Source organism: Lactuca saligna, chromosome 9 (assembly GCF_052625555.1).
Source record: "Lactuca saligna cultivar CGN05327 chromosome 9, ASM5262555v1, whole genome shotgun sequence".
Lineage (NCBI taxonomy): Eukaryota > Viridiplantae > Streptophyta > Magnoliopsida > Asterales > Asteraceae > Lactuca > Lactuca saligna.
The window spans coordinates 1,378,594-1,396,084 of record NC_136425.1 but is presented as its reverse complement, the minus strand read 5'-3'; the positions used below and the strand labels follow the sequence as shown (position 1 = coordinate 1,396,084).

The 17,491-nt window shown below is 35.3% G+C and overlaps 2 protein-coding genes across 3 annotated transcripts; both read right to left on the bottom strand.

Annotated features, from left to right (window-relative positions):
• Positions 1-780: 780 nt before the first annotated feature.
• Positions 781-7,362, bottom strand: LOC145014408 (uncharacterized). 2 transcript variants are annotated; one of them, XM_078972773.1, is made up of 3 exons: positions 6,747-7,362; positions 5,969-6,020; positions 781-5,667 (listed from the first exon to the last, which is right to left on the bottom strand). In XM_078972773.1, the coding sequence occupies exon 3, from the start codon at positions 1,574-1,576 to the stop codon at positions 896-898; it is 681 nt and encodes a 226-aa protein (XP_078828899.1). In that variant the 5' UTR covers positions 1,577-5,667; positions 5,969-6,020; positions 6,747-7,362; the 3' UTR covers positions 781-895. The 2 variants fall into 2 exon arrangements, with proteins under 2 accessions (XP_078828899.1, XP_078828900.1); XM_078972774.1 differs by having other exon boundaries at positions 781-2,306.
• A 1,521-nt stretch (positions 7,363-8,883) lies between these two features.
• On the bottom strand, positions 8,884-11,344 carry LOC145018686 (phospholipase A1 PLIP2, chloroplastic-like). Its single transcript, XM_078976551.1, has 5 exons — positions 10,684-11,344; positions 10,321-10,593; positions 10,162-10,221; positions 9,627-10,043; positions 8,884-9,536 (listed from the first exon to the last, which is right to left on the bottom strand). The coding sequence occupies exons 1-5, from the start codon at positions 11,206-11,208 to the stop codon at positions 9,039-9,041; spliced, it is 1,773 nt and encodes a 590-aa protein (XP_078832677.1). The 5' UTR covers positions 11,209-11,344; the 3' UTR covers positions 8,884-9,038.
• Positions 11,345-17,491: the final 6,147 nt, after the last annotated feature.

The following is a 17,491-nucleotide window of genomic DNA, read 5'->3' as shown; positions in this document are numbered from 1 at the left end:
AATCGCTGAACCTGTTGGTGTAGCCTGCGATGTCCGAGCCTACCATCGAAAGGTTCCACAATTCTTGTTCAAGCTTCTGAATCTCGCCTCTTGGGCAGTATTCCCGAAGGAGCATTCGCTTCAAGTTTTCCCAACCCATGGAGTTCGCCACCACTAGGGTTAGTGTCTTGACGTGGCCGTTCCACCATGTCAAGGCGCGTTCAGAGAATGTACAGGCAGCAAATTTTACTTTGCTTTTTCAGGGCATGCGCAAATTTCAAATACGGCTTCCGTTTTCTCTATCCATTGGGACAGAGCCAATACTCCCCTAGTCCCATAAAAGGGAATAGGTTTTCCATTGGTGAAGTCTTTGTAAGTGCAGACTCCGGAATGGCCTTGGCTTGGGCCATTTGTAAAGCTATTTATTCCTCCTCCTGACCCATTGTTGCTCATTTGGGCCATTGCCGTGGTTACAACGGCTGTTACAGCAGTTTGGAACATAACTGTATCCATAGTTGGAGGGGGTGGTGGAGGTGGTGCTGGAGTTGAGTTTCTGCGTGTTATTCTACGAGGAGGCATGTTCTGGTAGAGAAAATAAGAACGAATACTATAAGTTTCTAATGTTTTGACAATCGTGTAGTTGAGGGTTAGTCGTATCTTGTAATTTGTTTTGACTTTAGTTTTTGGTTTCAAATTTGATACAACAATTTAGTTAATTTCAGAGGTTTCGAGAGGTATTAAAGAAGTACTGCATATTTATATATATGTCACACCTAAGGTGTGTTACATTATGCTTCTAGTTTTAGGAAAATTTGACCTATCTAGAGGTCTCCGTTTACAGATACAAAAGAAAATAAGAGAAAAACTTTATCCGAGGTCCTAGTCTATATCAAAATTGTTGGAGCTTGAACAAACTCTACTTGTGGCGTTTGGAGCTGGATTCGGCATCTGACCGTTTGACTCCCATCAGGCGCCTCTCGAAATCTGCTTGTTGTTCTTTCATCTCTCTTATTTCATCTAGAGCTGTTATCATTTGGTTCTGAAGTGTCCCCGTGTAGATTTGGGTATTCTCATGTAGTCCTTCCAAACGGCGGATGTCAGCGGCGTTACCTTGGGTAGTAGCATTGATCTCGCGAACTCTGGATGCTTGTTGGTCTGCATGGTAGTTCTGGTTAGCTATAGTGTTCACGACAACAGGAAGTGCTCGATCAGCTGAGCCTCCCCCGCTGACGTTGTAAAAATTCCGACACATGCTGAATGGAGGGCGTACACCTTGCTGACGGCTCCAGTAGTAGAGGTGGCTTCCCCAGATGGGAATGGGTCCCGGTTGATATGGTCTGATTACGGGTGGATGAGGGATGGGAGGGTCGATTACTTCCGGTTCGGAGTCTGTTCCGCTAGAAATTTCCACGATCTCCTCGTCGACTTCGTATTCTTCTCCGACTTCGATTTCGAATTCTTCTTCGATTCCATCCTCGAACTCTTCTTCGACCTCTTCTTCGATTTCCTCTGGGTCTTCCTCCGGGTCTTCTTCTATCCAGCCACCGTTACCTTGGTTTAGGTAGTAGGGGTCTCCCGGTAAAGGAAATCCGGCCATTTGTCTGTACTGGGATAGAGGTATGAGATTTTTATAAGAAAAGAAATTTCTATTTAACGACTTCCTATGCCTATCTATATTTTTATGGAGCGTAAATATTTTAACGTTCAATTATTTCTAACAATAGACTTATAGTACTTCAATTTAGCGAATCTAGATTTTGGCTTGTTGACTACTACGACCATTCCTCGACGTACATTGGTCAAATCCAGGATAAATATAGTTGATCAGGCTATATTTATTCTTGACTTGATTACATACCCCGAGGCTCAATCGAGGTGTCGTAACTTGCCTTAATACTTTTTAGTAAAACTTGTTATGATATGAGATTTATGCATGCTTGTAAAAATGTATATCTTTTAAAAGAAAGTATTTTGTTCATGAAAATGTTTCGTCAGAGGGTTTTTGGTCCCCTTTGCATTTATAGTTTGTATATCGTATGTGGTTCGATATACTTAGTTCACTATAAACAATGCTCTGATACCAATCTGTCACACCCCCAAACCAGAATGGCGGAAACATTCGGGGGTGGATGACTTCACGTAGTATCACAACCATTGAATATTGTAAAGAAAGTAACATAACCATCACATATATAATGAAAACGTATATTGTTGCGTTATACATATTAGCAAAAGAATATTACAATATGATGATAAATGTTCAATAATAAAAACATCCTTTGTGTTCCTTCTCCCAAAAGCTGGTAGTTACCTGTATCACTGATTCCCTGAGAAATACAAGTGGTTTTGAAAAAGTGTCAACAATTAAGTTGGTGAGTTCATGAGTGTCTCGAGTTGAAAAGTATATCCTTTTTGGTAGGAAATTGGTAAACGAGGTTTTCAGAAAATCCAATATTTTCTTGTAAGTGATTCAAAAAGTTCCCAAAGTTGGAATATGTTGGTATCTTTTATACGTGAATGATAAAAAGACCTTTGTATGAAATATAATATAGAAAACTGCAATGCACATATGAATCCCGTAAATCAATCTTGTTTTATACTTTTTATGTGAGTTTTATAACCATGCTATTGACACTGACGGCCTGTAACAACATTCTTCAGGTGTTGCAGTGTTATGACATTTGTCACCCCAGACCTGCCGGTCTAACTATAGCTAGTAGTTTAGGTGCGGGATTGTCAATCCCGTATAGATCTATACACAAGTATCACGCTCTCCCTCCAAGAGATTATGGTATATAATACAGGACTTGAAATGCATACAAAAGTGTACGTTGAAGTTTGAATATCTCACATTGCCTAGTATAAGTAGATTTACAATGAAATGACCTTACTTCTTTTGAAAATGTTTCGTTTTTCGAGATGTATATGTAAAATGTAGGACTGACTTGTTAACTATATCCATTATAGTTTTTCAGATAGTATGTTCCATTTAGTAGAAATAACTTAGTGACTCTTGTATACATAAGATGTTTGTATCGATATTCGAAGATAGAAATTTCATTTAGGTTTATAAAACAATACTTTAACGTGTAATGTACTTGTATTTCCCCCGTAAAACATGAAAAGAATTGAAAAGTAGGGGTATGAACTCACTCGTTAAGTTTGAAGAGAGAGACTAGAGTTAAGTAGAACTTCGATCGCGGATAGTTGCGTCGTCGGGCTCTTCGGGGATCTCTGCAACGTAAATCTTTCTTCGGGGGCTCGAGTGCGGAAACCGAGGTGAGGGGAGGGTCTCTGGAGCTTAGAAGTATGAGAGGATGACTGAGGGCTTGCGATTTGTGTGCAAAAACTCGAGCTTATGCCTTCTATTTATAGGGCTGGAAACCCTCGTACGCGGCGCGTACCTCCGAAGTACGCGGGGCGTAGGCAGTACGCGGGGCGTACCTCGGTTACGCGGGGCGTAACAATGCGTCATGGCTTATGACTCCTGGCTAGCTAAGCGTAGCTTGGGCGGGACGATGGGACTCGACTCTGGGTCTAGTACGCGGGGCGTACTCCCAGAGAACGCGGGGCGTAATCCGGCTTGTCCTCTTCTAAATTCCGTAACTTTCGCGTACGAGTTCCGTTTTCTGTGTTCTTTATATCCACGCGTAGGTGAGATTATGCTCTACAACTTTCATTTAGACTCCGTCGGATAGTTTTGTCTTTATTTTTAATGATATATTTTTAATAGGTCGGGCCTCCTAAAGTTCGTTAAAAACTCATAGGTTCTTTATTCGATGTCGGTTTTCGTTTGTCTTTTTATCTTTTTATTACCACTGAGGAGATCTTCAACTTCCGTTTAGGTGGCGATAGCTAAATAACACTCGATCTTAAATCCGAGTTTTTAGCTCTTTACTACTGTTACGAAACTTCGAAAAATCGTAACTTCTTCATACGAGGTCCAATTTGGGCGATCTTTTTATGCACGCTCACCTTTTAACGAGATCTACGATTTTTGTTTAGATACTTAAGGCTAAAATGCACATTACTGAGATTTTACTTTTTACGTCAAATAATGTTTTAACGGCGTGTCGTAAATATACGAGTGGTTATAATTTCTTCAATATAACCCGGTTTTGAGCGTTCTTTATGTTTTCGGAAACCTTGACACGTTATCTAGTATTTGATGCATCCCAACTTAGATATTTGAATACTTTATTTACAAGGTTAATTTAGTTATATTTGACTTTTGAGCGTTACAATGATTTTGGAAAAATATAGGGTTGTCACAACAAACTCCCATATATCCCTCCTCATTATGCTCAGATATTGACTCATACACGCCTGCTCAGTAGATACGTGCTCAAGGCAGAACAACGCCCTCTCATGGAACATCCGTGTAATCTTAGTCACCGACTGTGTCTTCTGCTTGAGAGACAGAAACTCATGGGCCAAACGTCCCTTTCCACTGGGGGAACATACTCATCTCGGAATAACTGGGCGAACCTCTCCTATTTCACTGCAACATGATCTGCAGGAGTAAACCTGGTAGTCACAAACTTCAACCAGTCCTTCGTCCCCACGTGAAGCTGGTTTAGCCTAAACCGAACCCTCAAATGATTAGGACATGAACATGTGTAAAACACCCCTTGATATCCAAGATCCATATCATCGTAGCAATCGGATCCTGAGTCCCATTAAACTCTGGTGGCTTCGTGTTGCTGAACTCCCGAAACAACAACAAGTCACCTCCCTATGGTCTGGCAGCAGCAACAACCTCGGTAACAGCAGCGTACCGTTCATCAAATGTCTCGATCAAGGTGGTCTTGATAGACCGAAACATCTCCATAATCATCTCTCGTATGGCTGCGGCTACCTCATCGTGAATCATCCTACGAATCTCATTATCGCTAGTCCCACTGCTCCCTAGGTTGTGGCGTGTACCCACCATGATATCTTTAAAACACAACACAAAATCATCAGAGACTCGCTCGAGTGTACTCACACTCGATCACTTGCCCCTACTTGCTCCTTAGCATCCTAAAGATTCTTACTTGGGTTGCTTATAGATCCGGTGCTTTCAGTAGTATGGGGCCAATACTACCTTCCACACCGATTATCTCTCGACTCCGAACTCTATCTCCAAGTGATCCTGCTAGATACTCTCACTAAGCACATAATCAAAGCACATAACAAATAGCAATGACTCTTAGGCTAAGGTATCATAAATCAGACAACTCTAGCCCTAAATATGAATTACTTAGCCTACCCTCTAGCATGCATCACTATTATCTCATAAATATCCCATAAACAATTAAGTAAGCGTATTTTGGGAAATCACTGTTCGGGCTCTGGCTGATTGTACACACTGCTCCAACTCGTTTTCTCTTAAAACTCTTTCTCATTTTTAGAAAAATTTATTTTGTTTGAATATTTTTCTCAAATCCTTAGTTTAAGTCCAAACACACTCGAAAGTGTATCCGAATCCCTCAAACTAAGGCTTTGATACCAACTCATAACACCGTAAATTTTTAAACAAACTTTTCATTTTAAAACACAATAAAACTAATGTATATTTTCTCAAAGGTCAAAAATATCTCAAATGTCAACAAATCCACAAGTAAAAATCACAATATCATAATCATAAAAATAATCTCTCCAGTGTATACTATCAAGCCGGTGCCTTCTCGTGATCCTAAGAGGTACCTGAAACACATAACACATAACACGGTAAACACGAAGCTTGGTGAGTTTCCCAAAATACCACACACAGCTCATTAGCCACTCGAGGCTATAACTCAATAAGACTCTCAGGTCAATGTGTCTCAGTGGGACATTCTAGTCCCATAACTCGGATGGACCCTTGGGTCCTAACTCAGTAACTAATAATAATACATAACATAAATCACAAAGACATAATGCAGGATACAATACTCAATATAACACATAAGACCCTTCGGTCACACAAAGATTACCACTCTATGTAAAGTATAGTGAGAAGACTCACCTCGTAGCTAGTAAGTAATACTCTCGCACATGAATCTTGTACTAGCCTCCGCCTAACAGATAAGATAATAATATCTAATTAACACTTAAATCATGACTCGAAATAAACTAGGTTATTGTCTCTCTCAAACTCTTGGAATGGGTAAATGACCATTTTATACCACCTTGGTTCCCCTTCTCACTGCCTTGACCAAACACTAAAGTCAACAGAATTTAACACTCGAGCCAGCTGTTCATGTTGACCTGACTCGTCGAGTGCATCTATGTGACTCGCCGAGTCCCCCTTGTTTCTTCAGAGCATCGCAAAAACCCAACTCAACTCGTCGATTTGTCCCGTCAACTCGTCGAGTTACACGTGTCCAGACCCATCGGGGAAAATCCTAGCCGACTCGTCGAGTCAGCTCGTTGATTCGGCGAGTCCCTTCAGTCTGAATTCTCATTCAGACGTTTTAAGGCAGATCTATCACTCCACACTCTAGATCTAGGCTCCCAAGGCTCGAATGTCACGTAAAGCTTTGATATTTACGTTCATGCAAGGCACATATTGCTCCAAAATGCCATTACAACTCTAATAAAGATGTTTAAGCTCAATAAATCTTATATGACTAAATAAAGTTGGGACCTCGGGACTCTATGGACCTTACAAGGTCCAAATCTGAAATCTATACCTCCTGATAGACTTAATGCACTCAATGTACCAATGAAATGGTGATAAGAACCCTAAACTTCCATAATCATGAGATCTAACCATTAAGATGAGAAAAGTGTAGGCTTTTTACCTTCCACCGAAGCTCTGGATAATATAGCACTGATTCCAACAGTTTCTCCTCGTTCCTTGTTAGATAACCTTCTTATTCTCCTCAAAAGGTGCACTAAAATAATCAAATAACTCTCTTATCTCACTACACACGTTTAGGGTTTCGCACAAGGAAGTTGGGCAGCTGGTGAGGCGCAAATGAGGTTATAAGTGCTCTTAAATAGGCCCCAAACCCGGGGATATAGGGTTTCATCTCAGAGCGCCAACTTGGCGAGTTGGCTCTCTGACTCGTCGAGTCGGTTATTAGACCCACATGGTCAATCAGTCTCTACATGACAAGTTGAGGCACCAACTCGTTGAGTTGCACAATAGATATCAAAAATAAATAAATAAATAATATAAATGGGAGTCCGGATGTTATAGGTTTTGGTGAGGGTAGCGAACTGAAGACGATCCCCTAGCGAAGGCCACTCCCTCCAAACTTACCGTTTGGATCGCTTTGTTAACGAGTTTTACATGCCCCTCACATGAAGGACATTTCAACAAATTTAGGCCAAAATAAGATCACATGTGCATAAATTGTAATAAGTGAACGGTGAATAATGTTTCTTTACTCGTTAGTAAACATTAATTTTGGGTAACCATATTTTGTTACGTTAATTTGTATGTGTTTAAGGTCCTTTGATAGAAGTTATTTTAAAAAATAGCCTAATTTTAGGCCATTGGCCAACCATGATGAAGGAAACGTAAGAAATATATATTTATGCTAAAAACTAGACAGACACTTGTTATATATATATATATATATATATATATATATATATATATATATATATATATATATATATATATATATATATATATATATATATATATATATATATATATATATATATATATATATATATATATATATATATATGTGTGTGTGTGTGTGTGTGTGTGTTCAGGTTCATTTGAGACTATTCTAATTTTATAAAACCGTGAGATCAAATCTAAAAATAATTTTAAAATACAAAATAAATAAAAAAATCCAAATTTTTTTTTTAAATATTATTTTCGGAACTTGAATTAACTAAAAAAATATAAAAATCCGTTTTTTTTTTAAAAATACGTGAAATATTCTAATAGAATATTACATTGACATATTCTAAAAAATAATTTTAAAATGCAAAATAAATGGAAAAATCTAAAGTTCTTTTTTTAAATATTATTTTTGGAACTTGAATTAACTAAAAAAAGTCTCATTTTTTTTGAAAAATATGTGAAATATTCTAATAGAATATTACATTGTACATATTCTAAAAAATAATTCTAAAATGCAAAATAAATGAAAAAAATCCAAAAATTCTTTTTTTAAATATTATTTTCGGAACTTGAATTAATTAAAAAAAATAAATAAAAAAATAAAAATATGCGTCTCACGGTCTCACAAAATTAGACCGTTTCACATGAACCAAACCCTATATATATATATATATATATATATATATATATATATATATATATATATATATATATATATATATATATATATATATATATATATATATATATATATATATATATATATGGGAAAATGACTTAAAAGCCCAACGAAGTTTCAAAACCGTTCAAAAAATCCCAATCATATTTTGTCTGTTCAAAAATCGGAACAAACTTAACATTTTGTCTTAAAAGCCCAACTAAGTTACACTTTCCTGAAAGTCAAATAAGAGAAACGAATGACGTGGCTTATTACCGTATAAGAAAATTGTCTTGTTAAACCAACGAAGTTTCCAAAATGTTTAAAAAACTCCAATCATGTTTTGACTGTTCAAAAAAAACCCAACGAACTTAAACAAAACAAGATTGAGATTTTCTAAACGGTTTGGAACTTTGTTGGACTTTTTAGACAAAATTTTAAGTTCGTTGGGTTTTTTTGAACAGATAAAACATGATTTGGGTTTTTTTAATAATTTGGAAACTTTCATTGATCTTTTAAATCATTTTCCCTATATATATATATATCCCTTCGTGCCTTCGTGGACCATTACCGTACAAACCTAGAGACTCGCTTCGTTTGTTTACTACCAAATTTATGTAGAAACGTTTCTTTTTACATAATTAAGAGAATCCAAATTTAATTATCAATTACATTAAAGATAAATTAAGCCTGTTATGATGCATATATGAAGATAAAAACTATGCGAAGGATTGAAGTGAACACATTACTGAAACATCCAGAATGTTTCATTCCTTTATATATTTAAACACGCGTTTTTATTAAACATTCATTTAATTATAAGGATCCCCTTGCATACATGAGTGACCTTCATCTAGGTGTGATCCAACTGCATGCCTCCATGATCAACCACCTAACAAAACATATCAAATACGTGTGATTGGAGGCAACCACGACTCTTAACCATTTCAAATACTCTTTTCCACCATAAAACAACAACTGCACTTCACTTTGATTCACCCCCACAAGCTGCCACCAAACATGTCCTCGCCTCCTACTCCTCTTAACACGGTTAATTAGCTCTTGACGGATGACACTCCGAATGGATATTAGGTAGGTTTCCACGTCATGATCTCGCTGAATGCCTCCCTCTGAACCATACGCACACCTGTCTCTTAGAATATCTAAAGGGTGTGGTGTGTTCAAGAAAACAGACTGTGCAGCCATGGTTTGCTTGTTTGCATCGCCTGCACCTTCACACCTCAAAACATACAAACCACAACCTGCTGGGAGTAGCTCATGACTTGGAGAAACTTTTGCATCCGGCTGCAGGATCAAAAACTCCCCCATTGGAGCGTACAACAAATTCTGCATGCATGCATGTCAGTATGTCACAACACGTACACTCGGCCCATGCATGCCTTTTTAATTAAGATAACATGATATATATATATATACCTGGTTAGATAGGCAGGGGTGATTTCGAAAATTCCCATTTATGGCCTTGAGAATGTCAGCTAGCTGAGAGGGATAGTTGCATGAGAAGGCTCGGGGTACGATGTCACGATGCATGGTGATTCCCTGGAGATGGTTTCTTGGTAATCCAAGCTTATGAAGCAAACGATCTCCACCACACATAACCCATGGTGCTCCAAACGTGATTACCGGAAGTAAACATGAACGAGGGACCTGATTTCTTATTAATAACATGAGGTTTACAAGCAACGATAAACTTCCTCCAAGAGAATGACCAGTCAATCGGATGGTTGCACGTTTCCCATGGCGTTCAACGTGTTGATGGACATGAGGCAACAACTGCTCATAAACCACTTTTGCTGCCTCGTATATACCTCTATGGACAATTACATCATGGGCCTAATTTAATCAATCATATATATAGTCATTTTGTGTTGAAAAAAAAGGATGCTTAACTTCATCTAGCTATATATCTAAATGCATACACCACTTGTCTATAAATTAAGAAAGTTTTCACCTCAAACTGAACAGGCTCAAAGAGTATATTAGCGTGCCATGATGCAATCGATTCAGAGCCCTGCAAGAACCGATGTACCATTTATCATCATTCCATGCCATAAAAAATTTATATAATCTACAAATTAATCTTTTAACTGATATGTTTTTGTAGTGATACCTGAATGACGAAGTATCTCGTGATACCTTCATCATCATCATCATCATCATCATCACAAATGAACCATTCGCAAGGTGATGAACATAACAAGTTCAAATCATCTACAACGGACTGTTTCACTTGATCCTTTGCATCAGTCTCCAAGTTGATGTATTCTCCTTGTCGGACCTCCTCCGATGCCTTTTCTTTCTTGGATTTGGATGCCAGCTCAGCTTTCTTTTCTAGTGAAGACGTAACGTATCGAAGTCTATGACGTTTCAGGAGATTCCCAAGCTGTACATATAACAAATCGACATGATTCCAGAATATCGGATTTCTGAAAGAAAGATGAAATTCAACAATAAAATTTGACCTCCAACCTACCTTGATTTTTGGTATGGTGTAAGATAAGCTTCCCAAATAAGCCAATTGAGCATACAACCTTGCTTCCACCAAAGAAACCGACCAGAGCATTTTTGAAAATGAACCTCTATCGAATTTGAGTTTATCGTCGACATCATCGTCAACCCTGCATGCATCATAGTACTCTTCATCGATGGAAACCTCATTGTCATTCTGCACATGATTGTTAGCTTGTTCATAGCCATCTGTGTTCCAGAACGATCTAACTTGCAAAACCCTCAACACCCAATTGCCATTCTTTCCGTTCCTAACACTTTCTTCTTTCTCATCTTCTGAAACAATCACCGCATCGTAGCGGTTACAATCAGCAGAAAAGAAAGATGTAAGAGGATATCTCACAGCAAAACTCCATGGCCATGTTTTAGGAAGAGGAGGAGAATTTGATTTCTCTGACGTCCGGGACGAGGTAATATGAGATGGATTTGTACGGGTTTCACCTTGTGCGGTGATCCCGATAATCCAGGCGTTTAAGGAGAGACCATCCATGAGAAGGGTTTATTTTGGATGGAGAAAGGAATAGAAGGTCTGTTGTGCATTTATTACCTAAGCCTTCACACATGTTGTTTGAGTGTCTTTTTCCCACAATTTCTTTCGTTTTTGAATTGTAAACAAACAAACACGCACAAAACTCAAACCTATGATTGTTGTCCTCTTCCCCCCCCCCCCCCCCCCCCCCCCCCCCCCCCCCCCAATTTCATGCAAGTATTTCTGATAATCACGTGTGTGTATATATATATATATATATATATATATATATATATATATATATATATATATATATATATATATATATATATATATATATATATATATATATATATATATATATATATATATATATATATATATATAACTTTTGGTCTTTGTTACTTTTAAAATACTTAACTTTGATATTAAATACGTTTTGCTTCTCATAAACAATTAACCTATAATATATGAATTAACTTATAATATGTTTGTATAGATTTAGACAAAACTAGAAAAATACTTCCTTTGTATGTATTTTTTTTAGGTTTTTGTTTAAATATCCTCATTTTTGGCTTTGGCTTGATGGTCATTTTGAACTAGTTTTGTTGCGGATTTAATTTCTAAATAATAAAAAATCTAATATGTATTTATTATCTATTTTTCTTTCATTTTTATAAATCTAATATGTATTCATTTATTTAAATAATAAAAAATAAAAAGATCGCACCGTCTCTCTCTCTGGTAAGGAAGACACACATGCACATACATATTTACATGAAATAAGTATGTGGTTACAATTCACATATCCGTTTTGTGAATTTGAGTTTTGTTGATTAATGGGTCCTAAAATCTAATTGGTTTTTCTTTTTCAGGTGGTCTCTGCAGCTTAGTTGCCCGACTGTACAGATAATGAAATGATCAAGAACTTAATTATGGAAGAAATTGAGGCAACGAGGGATTGATCCCAACACTCCTAAACCACTTAGGAAGTCAATGATGATCGTAAAGATCCATCTGGGAGCAAGGAGAAGAACTCACAGGGGTCATTGTATCTTGACGAGAAAATAAAACCACCAATTTTAGCGATGACTTCATATTACCCTTTATATGACAACCCTCCACCGGTGAGACATGAGTTTTTCCTTAGCATGTTTGTAACGTGTCACGAAACTACAACCAAACAGATGGATTCCCATCATCTCTTTGCATTCATCCCTTTTAGATATACATAACAACGACCACCACTACCGACAGAATCTACTGATATTTTCTTCAACTAATACTGATTTCAAGCAATAGTTGGAGCTAATTACGGAATACACGAGTCGTATTTCCAACCCCTCCTCTCAGCTCTACGGCATAACACTGCCAAATTCCAGCAAAGGAGTAATTGGGGCAGTTGCAATAATGGAAGAAATAGTGGGTTCTCCTTAACAACGTTAGGTATCATACATGAGAATTGACAGATTGCAACAAAAATCAAAACCAAATTAATGGTGTTGAAGGTGAGCAATATTACATCATATGGAATGATCAATTTCTCTAAGTTCCAATTTTAGGGGTGTTTGGATAGGAAAAAAAAAGAGTGCTTATTGTTTATAGGAAAAAAAAAGAGTGCTTATTGTTTATTCTCACAACAGTAAGCTAAGTTTAAGTGTTTGGATAAAATCCTTAAAAATCAGCTTATCGTGCTAGGAATAAGCTAAATAAACTAATTTTAATAAGCATATCCCCTGCTTATTGCTTATTCCTACCACAAATAATATAATAAGCTAATCCAAACACCCTTAATGGGAAAATCATCGATTGAGACCTGAAGTCAATTTCGAAGTGAACCAACAACTATATCATGGTTAGCAAAGTGTGGATACTTACAATAAGAATTTTCAGAGGATTTCTTTTCTACAAGCTTTGGACATTTTCAATGGGTTCTCAGAAAGTTCAGAAATTCATTAATGGTGTGAGCCTTGTAGAGTTTTTTTCTTTTCTTTTTTATTTAAATTTGTGTAAATACGTGTGTTGATAGAGAGAGAGAAAAAAAGCTGGGGCCTCTTATTTTTTTTCAATTGCTTAAATAAATAAATAAATATTATATTTTAAAAAAATAAAAGAAAATTAGAAAATAAATACCCTAATGGTATTATAGTCATTCCAGTTTATCGAGGGAATAAAATTCGTAATGCAACTAATTCAAAAGGACCACGAATCCAAAAAATAAAGGTTTTGACGAAAACCCAAAAAAATGCATATCACAGAGATCATTTTTGCAGTATTATTGAAGATTAATTTGAGACTGAGTTTTTTATAAATCATATGACGAAATCCTAGCTATTTATTTTGAAGATCAAAAAGTAGAAAAAGAAAATCAGAATAATAAAAAATTGATAATTTTTAAAAAAATTTGATCATTTGTATTTTCCAAAAAAAATTAATATAAAAAATATTTAAAAATCAACGTCACAGAAAAATATTCTAACCAAAACTTTTTTCGTTATATTTTTTAAGTAATTATACGTGTAATATTTTATTATAATATTTTAATAAATTTTAAAAAGTTTATAACGTAATATTTTCGCTGAATAATACACATACGTACATAAACCTAAACATACGAATAATATTTTGCTAGAATATTACACATAATGTTGAAAAATGGTGAAATTTTTATATAAGTTTTTTGAAAACAATAACCAACTAATGTTTTAATTTTTTTAAATTTCTTTTTATTTTGCATTTTATAATATTATTTGATGACGCCGAAAGATATTTTAGAATCGATGGATGGTGGGTTACGGTTGGTAGGTGGTTTTAGCCGGGAGTCGGTATTGGTAGTGGTTGTTTTACAACCAGTATTTCAAGACTAAAATAAATCAAACATTTTTTGTTTTATTACACCATCATAATATATTTTCCTAGCAACCATTGTATAACTAAACCTGGTGAGGAAAATGTTGTATTAATGTTTAAGTCCATAACTATAATTGGTAGGACTTGATCCGACCCGGCATGGTCCATTTGGGTTGCATGACATCATGCATTTGGATAAGACTATAACGAGAGAAATAAGATACTTATGGTTATTAATATATTATAAGTTCTAGTATATTAATAATAAGAATAATAAGATTATTTAATTAGTATTGATCAAGAATTAATCTAGGATTAATTAAGTGATCAAAAGAAGACTAATTAAATATATGGGTTGATTATGTAAATCATCCATACTTGTATAGTGGGCTAATGCTTTATGGATTATCTAGTTGGGCCAAAACCCATATGATGCTCCATGGATGCTCTATGGTGTATTTGAACCCATGGATCCAAGGAAATGGAAAGTCATGACAATTAGGGTTTACCCTAATTGTAACACTATATAAAGATCTTATTCTTGATAAAATCGGCGACTAGTATCATTCTAGAGAGGGCTAGCCGATTTCATGAAGTGTAGAATTCTCTCAAGTTATTCCAAGTGTATTTGGTGTTGTGTGAACCATTTGAGGTGTCACACTTGGGACACTAGGCACTCAAGCTTCATGAAGACTTTCTACATGAAAAAAGGTATGTATTCTATCTTGTTATATCCATTGTTTTGTATGCTAGATTAGGATAATACCTTGGATGTTCATATTTGCATGTATAATAGAGAAAACATAGATCCAAGGTATTTAGGGCTGCATGTACACTTAGGAGTGTTAGAATGCTCAAAACCCAACAGTAGTATCAGAGCCAGGTTGTTTTCTGTTATATTGATGCAAATATTTTATTTTCAAAGTTGAAAAAAAAGAAAAAAAAAAAAACATGAAGTTTGTCAAATTTTAAGATAATTACTTGTTTTTGTGAAAAACTAATTATTTGTAAAATTTGAATAATTTGCTATATGAGTTGAATTAGGTCAAATTTAGTAAAAGATAAAATGATATGATTATTTTATTAGTTTTAAAAGTTTGATCTAAAGAGTTTTATTTTTTTTGAAACCTCCATAAGTTATGGATATGAAAAGGTTTAAAAAAAAATTGATTCAAAGTTTTTATGGAGTTACAAAATTTGATGTTAATGTTTTTAAGAATTCCATAACTTAAGAATAAGTTATGGATCACCAAAAGTTTTTTGTGTTACCTTGTTTTATGAGTGAATTTAGATTAATGAAAAAATTATGTGATAGTTGGTTTTAAATTCAAATTAATCTAAAAGAAGTTCGTAAAATGTGTTTATAAAATGTGTTTATGTAACTTAAAAGTCACATTTATTAATCTTAAAACTCATAAAAGTTGTCATAGGTTACAAAATGAAGAGTCTTTTTCCTCATTAAATTGTTTTATGATTCTATAACTTGTCCTCAAGTTATGGTGGTTCAAGAGTCTCTTCATTAAATAATTAAATAAAAAAAAGTGTAACCTTAATTAATTCCATAAGTTATAAAATAAAGAAAAGTTAATTCTTTTATTAGTTTAAAGTTTTCCATAACTTGTCCTCAAGTTATGGAACTTGAAGTGTTTTTGGATTAAAACTACTTTAAACACATAAGTTATGGAATTAATTAGTTTTGAATAGTTTCAAAACTTGCCCTCAAGTGTTGGAATTTTTAAAGTTTTCTTTTATGAATACTTTAATTTCAAGTTAGCCCTTAGAATTTTAAAAGTTAAAATTCAACCCTTATACTTTATAATATTATAAGTTAATAATATATATATATATATATATATATATATATATATATATATATATATATATATATATATATATATATATATATATATATATATATATATATAAGAGTAAAGTCAGTCTTACCGTTAGTACGCCTCATTCACGAAGCCGGTCTATAAGGTGGGTATAAGGTTGTTGCCTATAAAATGGCAACTTAATGGGTGTCCACTCTTACCCACCGCTTGCTTGACTGGTGGAGGGTCGTTAGCTGAACGGGTTTAACAGGACTAGAATTCTCCCTTCATTAAAAGTATTAATGATAAATACTAAGTAACTAAACTCTTATAAATACCCAATCTTAGTTACTTAGGAAAATGTTAATAAGGTGCTAATCCATGAAATTACACTTTGCACTTTGTTTAAGTCGGTTAGTGGAGCGTGTGTGGTTAACCGGCACACTAACTCGTATTTAACAAGGTAGGAAAATGGTAACTTAATGTTTATCATAGTATCGATGGAGCGTGTGTGGTTAACCGGCACATCGATTGAGGGGTAAACACTTAAGGGTACCAAGTAATTTGCATGGTTACTTCACACCTTGTTTTGTGATCCTCGGCATCCCAGTCACAAAACCTGAAGGGTAGACTCGAGATTGAAACATGCCATTGAACAGTTCAATGAATCTCAAAGATCTAGGAGTTTCAAAACCAATTAAAACCTAATTACAATTTCATTTTTCATGGTGGAAATTGGTGAATCATCATTTATCTACCTTCAAATATTTTATAGCTTGGATTACGGCATCCCTCTTCTAAGTTATAAAATAGTTTGTTGGGTCCTAGCCTTAATATTTGAGATTGGGTGTCATATTAAGGACTTTAGATCAACTATCTTGAATATCTCCCACAACATGTCTGGTTTAAACATTTATGATCTTCCCAAATCTCTTGAAACAAGCTTTCGTAAATGAAGATGGTGTCCCTTGGAAATCATACTTTTTTCACCTCCTCAAATTATTCTCCCTAACCCACAAGTTCAAAGTCACTCAATCCCTATTGGAGAGGCAATGTCTAGGTGTGATCACATCTTGGAGATGTAGTCACATATTGACAAGCCGGGAGAGAAGGGTGTCAAAGTCTTGAGAAAGTTGGTGGTTCAACTACTTTCTAAGTCACATAGTGAGTTCTTTTGGGACACCTATGAAACAGACTATGACAAGACCCTTAATGATCTTATCTATTTGTTAAGCTCAACTTCCTTAAAACTTGATGGACATTGACAATAGTGACACAGGAAATCCAGAAAAACATTCTCTTCCCAATGGAAAGGGATCGGCCATAGTCAACTCGGTTGAACAAATGGTAAAGAGAAAAGCTAAGTCTGTGATAGTCCCGTGTACCATTATCAAAGGGCCCATATGTTTATATTGCAAAAGGAAGGGGTATTGGTTGCGAAGCTGCCAAATTTACCTAAGGAGGTTAAAGTCAATAAGTTTGACTCTACTTCAGGTAAAGTCCACTATCTAACTCTGCTAAGTTTCTATTTTGAGATTCTTGATACATGATGTGACTGGGTCACATGGTGATGTTTTAAGAATCATAGAAAAGTGAAGAAACTTAAAGAAAGAATATGCTGAATCTGTTCGCATAGATTG

Bases quoted from the DNA above. Each gene is read 5' to 3' on its own strand.
- LOC145018686 (XM_078976551.1), bottom strand. From the start codon at position 11,208: ATGGATGGTCTCTCCTTAAACGCCTGGATTATCGGGATCACCGCACAA. The intron at 10,222-10,320 runs GTATCACTACAA...CGGTTCTTGCAG, and splicing joins CGAGATACTTCGTCATTCAG to GGCTCTGAATCGATTGCATC. The intron at 9,537-9,626 runs GTATATATATAT...GCATGCATGCAG, and splicing joins ACCCCTGCCTATCTAACCAG to AATTTGTTGTACGCTCCAAT.
- LOC145014408 (XM_078972773.1), bottom strand. From the start codon at position 1,576: ATGGCCGGATTTCCTTTACCGGGAGACCCCTACTACCTAAACCAAGGT.